A 10,694-nucleotide genomic window follows, 5' to 3' on the forward strand; every position below is an offset into this window, starting at 1 on the left:
TGTATTACTCAATCTAATGATCGATCATAGGCTACTGTCCTCATCGGCCTCATCCTGTCTGATGTATATACTATCCATCTCTCTGATGTTGTCGATTGTTTCCTCATCGTCTTCCTCACTGTCATCATTGAGCAATGGCACCAGGAATGATTGTTTGGTGTCTCCAATGACGTCAGAGACATTGGCGGCCTTCATAAAGTTCTTGAGAATGTTGACTTGCTTGGAAGGTGCCTGCTCCTTGGTGTCGAACTCCTCGTTGAACAACCAGCCCTGCTTGAACCTGCTGACGTCCTTGTACTCGGCATAAGGGAAGAAGTAGTGATGAATCACAGAGATTACAAACATCTCCAAGCAAATGATAAAGTTCTGAAGTGCCTCTGATATGTTGTGAATAGTCCAATCTCCAACAGAGTTGATAACATGGAAGTATGATAGGAGTGCAATGATTACTCCTTGCCTGTTCAATGTTCAATGTTCAATGAATGAGTGAATAAGTGAATGAGTGATTGTAAGTAAGTGAGTGAGAGTGGATGGCTGGGGCAACAACTATGTCGTTGGAATCATACCAGAATGAGAAGAAGATGACCATCTTGATACACATGAACTTGCCAAATGGTTTAAATGGTTGTAACTCTTTGCTCATACATTGATAGAAGAGTACCAGTGCATAAAGACTCATCTGTTGGTCGAAGGTATGGTCAATTAACATGTCCAATCAATCGATCAATTAATGAATCATATACATATACATACCCAGACACTGATGTTCTCTATGATGACCAGCCAGAGATATCCACGATCGGGTACAAACTTGCCTTGACCATAGTATCCAAACACTTGTAAGACGATTGAAACAATTGCTACAACAGGCTTGACAAATACAAATTGTAATACCATCTGTTGACAATTCCTTAGAAATGTTGGACCGAGTTTGATTCGAGGCAGACAATAACTCAGTGGCCATGGATGTAGCATCGATTGCTTCTTCTCCAGTAGTTCAAACACATCGTTGTGCATCTCTACATAAGCCACAATCAAACAAAAGAATGAATACAAGACATAAGCTTCATATCTGTGATCAATTGATACATGAAGTTAGTGATTGATTGATTGATTGAATGATTGAATGGTCATGAACATACATGTCTCTTGTGAAATCAAAGTATAGACTATACTCAACAAAGAGTAGGGATAGCCAACTGTCAATGGAATATACAGGTACCATTATCAATATCCTAATTATATATCTTTGTAATATTGGACAGTTGTAATTCCTAAGATGCTTATATATCAAATGTACAGATAATATCAATGAGAGTAACATTGCCACTCCAGACACCATCCACATACTTTATACAACTTATTAGTATTGTGTTCATGTCCTTCCATTCATCCATTCATCCATCCTTTCTATCCAACAAATAACATACATCTCAAGTATTGTAATGTTCATGATTGTATATCTATCTATCTATCTATCTATCTCTATCTATCTATTATCTTCTATATATCTTATATTTATATTACAATAGTTAATAGTGTTGCAACATTGGTGATAATGATGTTGTAATGAGTGATGTTGAACAAGAGGCCTAATCTAACTCTGTGTGCTTGTGTGTTGTTGTTGTTGAAGTGTTGTGTTTGTGTATGTGTGAGGCTTTGAAGAGAGAATAGTGTTTGATTGATTGATTGAATGTGTAAATGAATGGTGAGCTTATAAATAAATTAGTTGACGAACTATCTATTATCAGAACGAGTTGACCAATCTGAGGGACCTTTGTGGATTCAGAAAACAATGCAACACACACTCTTATTGGGCCATCAAACAATCATCTAATCTTACAACAGTTATATAATGGGGAAACTCATCAATAATCATCCTCTTTTTAATTAGAATGTTTTTATCTCTACCTCATTATTGATATATTTTAAAACAATCCATATTGAAATATTATTAATATACAAACTATACAAATAAATAAATATTATTTATTACAAGTACTTGTTAATATACAACTTGTCAATGTCGAAGTTGATCAAGTTGATATCTTGGACTTTGCAAAAAAGATCAACAAAAACTCGTGGATTCTGATGTTTGAAATGAATGAACCTTGAAGTTACTTAGCCCGAACCGAAACATTGAAGCTGTGAGATAGATAGAGAAAGGGAGATAGATAGAGTGCTCTGTAACCCAAAGGGTGATATATATATATATGTTAAGATTGCCATTCAAACATCTGACACCATTGCTATTGCAGCAATGTGGTAATGCAAGTGTCAGCTCTGTTGCCATTGCTTCACTGTCATCATCAACAACATTGTTATCATCATTGTACAGGCATAGTAATACTTTACAACGACAACAACAATATATATATCGATCAAATAGTACAAAGAGTAGCAGCAGCAGCAGTAGTAGCAAAGATGAAGTGTTCATTGATGATCATTCTTCGTCTACCAATAGAAGATTGAATCTACAACGTCAATCGTCAAACAACAACAACAACAACAACAACAGTAACATCAAACAACAAGTACAACAAATACAACAAGTACAGGAAGAGATACTCGAAGAAACATATGAACAGACACCTAGCACATCCTCACTTCATCCAAGATCCGCGACAGATAACGAATTCACCAAGCTCATTGACATGTTCCAAGACTCCATGCCATTGGCCATCGAACAGTATGTATGATTGATTGATTGAATGAATGAATGCGTCACAATCATACTCATTGTCTCATCGAATGAAGATTGAATAACTACCTTTATGGTACTAAAGATAGTATAAAGTTAGAGGAATACATGGTGGACGAGTTCCTTCACTTGATAAAGGGCGATCCTTATCTGAGTACAGACTTGTTGAATACATTGTTGCAGTACTATATTAGAGTGGATAGGTTGGAGAAGATCAAAGAGATAATAGGTCTATATATATATGGTGTGGAGAATGCAGACATCAATCAAACGACATTGGACCTGGTCTATGAGTACAGTGCCACGCGACAGCATCTTGTACTCGACTCATTCAACACGCGACCCGAGATCATCCAGTACACGCTTCAGACATGTCTGTTGGCGGAGGCTGGCCCCGATGGACTTTATATCGAGCGCGAGTATCTGTTACACAATTGGGACGTACAATCAAAGCCATTATATTCACCGATACCCTTGCTAATGGTATTCAACGAGCTCAATGTACTCGAGGGCACGGACAACTCTGGCGCCGCCCAGCATATCGTCGACTTCCTCTACAACAAACTTCGCGCGCTCGACTCGGTTCGCGTGCAAGACATCGCACTCAATGATATTGTGGGCAACTACTTGTCGATTGGTTGCTACAACATGGCATTGCGTTGGTACGCCATTCGTATTGCCGACTTCCGTCTGATGCCCAATCATCACACGATTGGCAAGTTCATCGCCTATCAATCACAATCCAGAAAGAGTGATGAGAACCTCGACGCCGACCCTCAGATGGCATACTGGCTAAAGGCCAAGGGATTATACACGGACAACTGGCGACTGGGCATCACACAGAGCATTCAGAACGCATTCGTCGAGAGCCAGAAGGGTGTCGATACCAACGCGATCACAGCCAGCATCAAGGACTATGTCTCCACAATGGACGAGATCGACACGCTACTCAATCACCATCTGGTCGCAGGCAACGCACCAGAAGTGCGCCTCATGTTGTTGGAGACCTACTTCAAGACACAGCGATTCCCCAGCGGAGCCATGTTGCTCGAGGCAGCCGACCTCCTATTCAAACACAACCCGAAGGACTACCTCGACAACTTGCTCCTGAAAGCACCCCTGCACTTCCTGCCGCTCATCTGCACTCCGGCGCACTTCTCCTCGATCCTGCAGACGGACCTGGACCAGGGCATACGCATGCTGAGCAAACAGCAGGACATCTTTATCTTCTCCAACTCGGCACAGACATGGTGCGACATCATGGTTGGATTGTTGAACAATGGAGGTCACCTGTCATTGATTGGCCGAATGATTCGCACGCTCGTCAACACTTTCAAGACTATAACGCCCAAGATTATCAATGATATTGGCATGTGGATGTATGCACATAATCGATTCGATGGCGAGGTCATTTCCGCGCTGGAGGAGTACTCCAATGCCTACATGATCAACCCACCCCTGATCAAACATCTCAAGATGTCACAGCTGGCCAAGAGTCGAAGATTCAAGGAGGCACACGATATATTCATTGGCATGACTGAGAAGAAGAGCCGCACATATCAGGTCGCCACCGATCTGTTCTTGAAGCAATGTGCATACTCCCGTGTGGTCTCAAAGCGTCTAGGTGTGGCATGGTCCGAGCCCACAATCGATCAACTTGAACGATTCCTTCAGATCAGCCTCAGCTTCCACAAGACCAACCCAGCGGTGTTGGCCATCATTACTGGTACTCTATTGCGTGATAACAGTCAACCTGGCATTGGTCTGGCACTGGTCAAGCAGAACATTGCGCGAGACGAGAAGAGCACACATGCTGACGATATCTTTGGCAAGTTGATTCGATCGTTATCCAATGAGAAGGAGAAGTTGGACCTGGTCACACACATCTCTCAGTACAATCTGATGCACAACAAGAAGACAGTGGAACATACGATCAAACAACAACGTAATATTAAGTCGAGCGCGGGCGCCACAGGCAAGGACAAGACTGCAGCGGAAATAGAGGAAATGGATATAGACAGTAACTTTTTGGAAGCAACCGACGCTCCCAATGCTCCCAAGTCTACCGCATCCACATCTTCAGCAGCGAAAACATCACAACCATTATCCCAAGAGACACTTGACTTTATTCAACATCACTTTGTTGAGCATACCATCCAGCCTCAGATCCACACCTTCCGAGTTAATGATCAAGGAAACAGACAACAACAGACAAAGCCAGCATACGAGTCAATAAAGTCAATCGATTGATTGAGTGAGTGATGTATCATTCGCGAATGATATATTGATGGACTGGAATGGACAAGTTTTATATATCTCTGGTTAATGGTACGCCAACTAAGAGCGCAATGTGTAGTATCTCTGGTCACTGGTTATGCGATTGAAGTTGACTAGTAGCACATAAGCTGTGAGCAATGCCAGTAAGAGTACGAGGAAGTTCTGGAAATAATAGTTGGAGATTGGTAAATATGATTGTCTGATGGCTGGCGGGCCAATGGTTGGCATGTGCATTACTTACTTGAAGAAGTGATGGAGTATTCTTTTGTTGTTGTAGTTGTTGCTGTTGAAGTTGTTTGAGTATAGCCTGTGCATGTTGTTGTTGTTGAGGTTGTTGTTGTTGGGTCAGAGGTAGGGGTTCTGGAGTTGGAAGAATGATTGGCATTGTTGATGATGATGATGCCTTGTCATCTTTCAGTCGATCAATTATTCCTTCAATATGCCTCAGTTTGTTGGTTAATGCGGCCAATTGCTCCTGGTCGTCTTGATGCTGGTTGGTTGTTGTGAGTTGTGAATTATGTACATGTTGGTCGGTTGTTTGTTGTTGTTGTTTAAGTTGTGTCTGCTGTTTCTGGATATCCTCAGACTGTTTGATCAATCCCTGCAGACGATTGGATAGATTGGTGATAATATCGTCTTGCGCCTTATTCTGTGACTTCAATCCTGTGATCTCCTTCTTTAGGTTGTCCTCGATGTTGTGATTACGCTCTGCCAACTCCTTCTCAAGCTTGCCATGCATATCACGCCATAAATCATCCTGTTGCTTCCTCTGATTGGTGCTCTGTTCATTGAGTTGATTGAACTGAGTCTGTAGCTGCTGACATCTGTTCTTCCACTTGGTCTTTCTGTTCTCCGACTCCTTGGTGTACTTCTCGTTGTTCAATGATTCCTGTGCCAAACAGCTTTTCTTGAGCTCGTCGAATGCCTGTGTCAGCTTCTCCAACTCATCGATTCTGTTGTTGCCTCGGGTAACCTCGCCTGACAGACCAGCCACCTTGCGTGCCATCTCGCTGCGTTCACTCTCGAATCGCGCCAAGGCCTCCTGCTTGCTCTCGATCAATGCCTTGGACTCGCTCAATTGCTTGTTCACATTATGACTCTCTTGCTCCAGTGATGTAACCTGCTCCTGTAGCTTGGTCTCGTTTTTCCTGCACTCCTCCAACTCATTCTGCAGACGCAGCATGTAGTTGGAGAGGAAGCCGGGGTTAATGGCCTCGCTACCACCAGCCTCCTCCACCACCTGCTTCAGAATACCCTGTTCGCTCTTCATCGTCTGGATCAAAGATTTGAGCTGTGGCGCTGGCAACTCGTTGTTGACCGATGGTTGATTGCGTACAGATTGTGCACGCTCGCCATAGTATAACGATGAGATGGTGTCGCGCAAAACAGAGTCATGTCCACTGACCGAGCAGTTGACAATGAGACATGTCTTGGAGTTGCCACCCAGACAGTTCTGAAGCAGTTGTGTTAACTTGCTGTCGCGATATCGTACGTGCTTTGAACGCTTGGCAATGTCCTCGATGACTCCACCCAGAGCATAGAGTGACTTGTTGATTGACTTTGCGTCGTCCAATCGCTGACCTGTCGCGCGTGTCGTTGACACAGACTCTGAGCCACTGAGATCCACCATGTAGAGCAATGAGTTGACGATGTCCTTTGTCTCGACATCCTCGCGGTTCACCGATACCAGGAATAGTATGTGTCCACGTGACTCGGCCTTACGAGCTGAAGCAGACTCAATCAGCTTGGTCACCTGTTCGATGTGGGTGATCTCGAGCTGCACGGCATCGGGCACGCTGAAGCCCTGATCGACCAGTCGCAGCTCCAGGTCGGCCTTGTTGTCGGCCAATAGATCACGCACCTTCTCCTGTATCACCTCGATGTAAGACACCTTGAGCTGGAACTTGTATTGTCTGGACGATTCTGATATTCGCTGGAATAGCTGACGCATGGTGCGTGGGATCAAGCCCCAATGTTCATCGGGCGCGATGGGTGGAGCGACGACACCTTCTCCACCTCCACTGATCGAGTCTTCCATGTCCTGTAAAGTGTCGTGCTGAATCAGGTCTGACTTTAGCTGACCGACCATCGTGTAGGTCTTACCCGTACCAGTGCAACCATAGGCAATGATGGCCGCGTTGTAACCATTGACTACATCTTCAACCAGTGGGAGACCAACTAGTTGATAGACTCGCTCCTGACTGATCATTGGCTGAAGAACGCGGGAGAACTTGAATGATAGTGTCTTTGCTCCATTGTTGACAGTAACTGATGCACCGTCATTGGAGAAGACGATTCGCTTGTCTGGCGCACTGTCCAACAAGCCTTCATCAAAAGTCTCGGGACGGAAGCGGCATATCACCTTGACGACCGAGTCGTCCCTCGAACTGGTGCCATCAAACACGCAGGGCGAGGGTGCGCGTGAGGAGGGTTGAGGATGGGTCTGTTTGATGCCAGCTGGGGAAGGTGCACGTGGCGAATGTGGCGGAGTGGATGGGGATGCGCCTAAAGCTAGGGGAGACGCGTTCATTGAGAGTCTTCGAGGTAGTTTACTGGTTGAACCCGTTGCGCCAGCGGCCGAAGGTGATGGACCGATTGAATTGGTCAATGATGATGATCGCCTCTTGGTAGTCAATGTCGCTCCATGATCGTGAACAGACAGCAATGGTGCTGAGTGTGGTGTCTGAGTTGTGGTGGATGATGACGACGAAGACGATGATGATGATGGTCCCATCGATGATGATAATGAAGTCGGTGTTATTGTGACCTGTGTTTGAGTTCTTGACGATGGAGCTTTCAATGATGGTGGCAGTGGTATCTTTGACGCTGTCGCATTCGTAGCCTGTCTGCCTCCACCATTCATTGATGAAGATAATGATTGTGATTGAGTTGAGCTCATCTCAATCACATATACAATAATAGTTATTTATATAATATATTTATAGTTGTTGCTAAAACCAAGAACACGTGATTGATTGAATGACCAATTTGAGCGCGTTCTGGGGAGTGGGTTCGTTCGCACTCAATCATTCAAACCCCATCTCCCACACACGATCATATGATCAAAACGCATGACGTGTGTGGAATCGGAGATCTACGATCCAAGACGTCCAAGGACATCAACCAATGACACACAGTCCCTTGGACTTGGTCAATAATAATAATTATATATATTATATATTTATTTAACATGAATGTTGAGTCGACTGGAGAGGAAGGATATGATCTTGTCCTCACTAAGCTGGCTGACAACTGGTTCGTCGGGTGGTGTTGGTCTTTGTTGGCTCGGTGGTATAGATTTCGGTGGATACGTTCTTAGAATGGCACTCAGATGTGGATCCCTAACGGTGTTGTTGTCTCGCTTCAACATGCCATAGATCTTTGGTGTGATTGATGTCATTCGCTTCACATCAAACAATGATCTGAACAGACGACAGCGTGCTCCAGCACTGTCCAGCGATTGCAGAATGAGTAGGATCAGATGCTGATCAATGTTGTCCTTGTGCACGCGGAACACTGTCGACTCGCGCCTCAGGGCTCTTTCGTAGTACTCGCGAATCACTGCATTCTGTTTCTTCTTGGCGCACTCTTCAAACACCGTGGCGTAATCGGTCTGTGTAAGATCGTTGGTGGGCAGGGGACGGCCACGAACGATCCCATAGAAAGTGTCCAACCTGTCCAGAGTCAGCAGCTCGTTGGGCACCAGTGAGCGAAGGAGGAGCTGCGCGCTCAGACGGTAGGTGAGCAGATCCTTTGGACCCTGCATTGTGTGGAAGACTTCCACGGCCATGGCGTCCTCGCCACGCTCCATGTGCATCTTAATGATGAGGTTGGTGTGGGGCGTAGACAAGGACTTGGCGGGCAACAGCGAGAGTATCGTGTCGACCAAGCCCTGCACTGCGGGCTGATGTAGGTTGGCAAGCAGACAGCTGCCAATGGTGTTGAGTGATGAGATGTGGAGTTTGGGTCGCGTGTCCAAGATGCGCACTAGCAGGCTGAACCTATTGCTGAGAACCAGATTGATGATAATGTCGTTGAGTGGCGTGTCCCATGAGTCTTCCATCGCCTTTGACTGAAGAGGTGTGAGGTTCTCTAGTCCGCGCACGCCTAGCGCCAGGTCGTTCTGGATCGCATGCGAGAAGAATCTCGGGTTGATAAACACAGGCGAGAGAGCGGGTGGAACGATGCGCAGGAACTCGCCATACAGGTCGGGCACCGAGTTGTAGATGGCCAATGCGCACTTTATGATCAGCTGGTCGCGCGGCAGTTCCTTTGTCACAAAGTAGTGTCGTTTGAGCAGGTCTATGATCGCTTCGACATCGTTGTCCTCAAGATACATGTCCAGCGCTGTGTCGGCGTCGATCGCCAACTGTCCACCCTGGCGCATCGAGGCCAGGCGTTTCATGTCATCGCCCTTGAGAAGCGGATCCATCAGCTCGGTCAGGTAGCTGCTGCTGGCCCTGTTACAGGCCTCCTCATTGAACGACGGACCACCAATGAGCATCCAATGCTCAGCCATCCCATCCTGGTTCCGCAGCTTGTGATAGACGGCGAATGGCGCATAATTGGCAAAGGCCAGCATGTTGACGCCACGAGCGTACCAGTCCAACGCCAGTTGATAAGAGTCCAACTTGAGGAATGTGGAGATCACCTTGCTCAGCCAATGACGGCGCGGATCGTGAGCCGCGCGCAACGCATAATCCTCGGTGGGCTGTTTCCACAACATAATGCGCAGCCACTGGAACAGCTCCTCGTGGCGACGCGTCTTGACCTTGTTGGCGGGCAGGGTATCCTTCGCCATGGTCTGATTGTAGACGATGAGCGTGTGTAGCACCGACGAGAGATGATTCTGGCCAACGCAATCCTTTACCCATTGAAGCCGTGTGCCTCCGCGCTCAAAGGCGCGCACCAACAAGTGCTGAGCAACGTCGGCGCGGTTCAGACTCTTGAGCAGGAGGGCATCCTTTGTCTCGAATATGTAGTCAGAGACATCCTCCAACATCGTATCATTGAGTAAGGGTGTCGGGCCACACCAGGAGTACGTCTCGAAGCATACGACCAGCATATCATTATCGCGCTGTGCTATGTAGTATCGAACAAAGTCCTCCAACACTGCTCCTATCTTTCCTCTTCTCTTCTGTAGTATCCAATTATATATCGTGTGTACCATCTTGCTGTGTTGTTTATCCTTTACATGTGCCTCCTTCATCAAGTACATCTGAAGTCTAAGTATGATTGAGTTGAGTGATTGATTGAATGAGTGAGTGATGGAGGTAGCGAGGAAGTGAGGAGTGTGATTGACTACACATACCTCTTCTCAGCATATGAGTTTCTTCCATTGATGTAAAGTTCACGTATATCGAACAGCTCTTTGAATGTATTATGATTGCAGTATTGACGTAACAACGCTGAATGTACATCTTCATCAGAGTCTGTTAATCGTTGTTGTTCATCAATAGTTGTTGATGTTGATGTTGATGTTGATGGTGATGTAGATGTTGTTGTTGTTGATGTAGTTGTAGAGTATGTATGATGGTGATGATGATTGAGTGTTGAGAGAGACAGAGGACATCCTCTGGTTGAGTGCAATGACAAAGATGACCAAGTCGGCCTCAGCCATCTAGTTAATGATGTTGATGATGAACATATTGCTGTTGCTGCCGTCCTTGTTGTTGACCTCTGTAACAGCAACATCCTATCCTTCCTCTTAATCAAT

General features: G+C 45.6%; 5 protein-coding genes across 5 annotated transcripts; 1 reads left to right on the forward strand and 4 right to left on the reverse strand.

Moving 5' to 3' along the window:
- Positions 1 to 30: 30 nt before the first annotated feature.
- SAMD00019534_010250 (hypothetical protein) lies at positions 31 to 1,348 on the reverse strand (the record flags this gene model as incomplete). Its single annotated transcript, XM_012902992.1, has 4 exons — positions 31 to 457; positions 567 to 679; positions 754 to 1,072; positions 1,143 to 1,348. Coding segments are annotated over 4 exons (1,065 nt in total), but the record flags the coding sequence as incomplete, so codon positions are not given.
- Positions 1,349 to 2,213: 865 nt separating this feature from the next.
- On the forward strand, positions 2,214 to 4,951 carry SAMD00019534_010260 (hypothetical protein; the record flags this gene model as incomplete). The annotated part of the gene is made up of 2 exons (XM_012902993.1): positions 2,214 to 2,689; positions 2,758 to 4,951. The coding sequence occupies 2 exons, from the start codon at positions 2,214 to 2,216 to the stop codon at positions 4,949 to 4,951; spliced, it is 2,670 nt and encodes an 889-aa protein (XP_012758447.1).
- Positions 4,952 to 5,038: 87 nt separating this feature from the next.
- On the reverse strand, positions 5,039 to 7,841 carry SAMD00019534_010270 (hypothetical protein; the record flags this gene model as incomplete). Its single annotated transcript, XM_012902994.1, has 2 exons — positions 5,039 to 5,140; positions 5,220 to 7,841. The coding sequence occupies 2 exons, from the start codon at positions 7,839 to 7,841 to the stop codon at positions 5,039 to 5,041; spliced, it is 2,724 nt and encodes a 907-aa protein (XP_012758448.1).
- Positions 7,842 to 8,159: 318 nt separating this feature from the next.
- On the reverse strand, positions 8,160 to 10,196 carry SAMD00019534_010280 (hypothetical protein; the record flags this gene model as incomplete). The annotated part of the gene is made up of 1 exon (XM_012902995.1): positions 8,160 to 10,196. One exon carries the CDS (start codon positions 10,194 to 10,196, stop codon positions 8,160 to 8,162), a length of 2,037 nt encoding a protein of 678 aa, XP_012758449.1.
- Positions 10,197 to 10,430: 234 nt separating this feature from the next.
- Positions 10,431 to 10,598, reverse strand: SAMD00019534_010290 (hypothetical protein; the record flags this gene model as incomplete). The annotated part of the gene is made up of 1 exon (XM_012902996.1): positions 10,431 to 10,598. The coding sequence occupies one exon, from the start codon at positions 10,596 to 10,598 to the stop codon at positions 10,431 to 10,433; it is 168 nt and encodes a 55-aa protein (XP_012758450.1).
- Positions 10,599 to 10,694: the final 96 nt, after the last annotated feature.

Source organism: Acytostelium subglobosum (genome assembly GCF_000787575.1).
Source record: "Acytostelium subglobosum LB1 DNA, scaffold: scaffold2, whole genome shotgun sequence".
Lineage (NCBI taxonomy): Eukaryota > Evosea > Eumycetozoa > Acytosteliales > Acytosteliaceae > Acytostelium > Acytostelium subglobosum.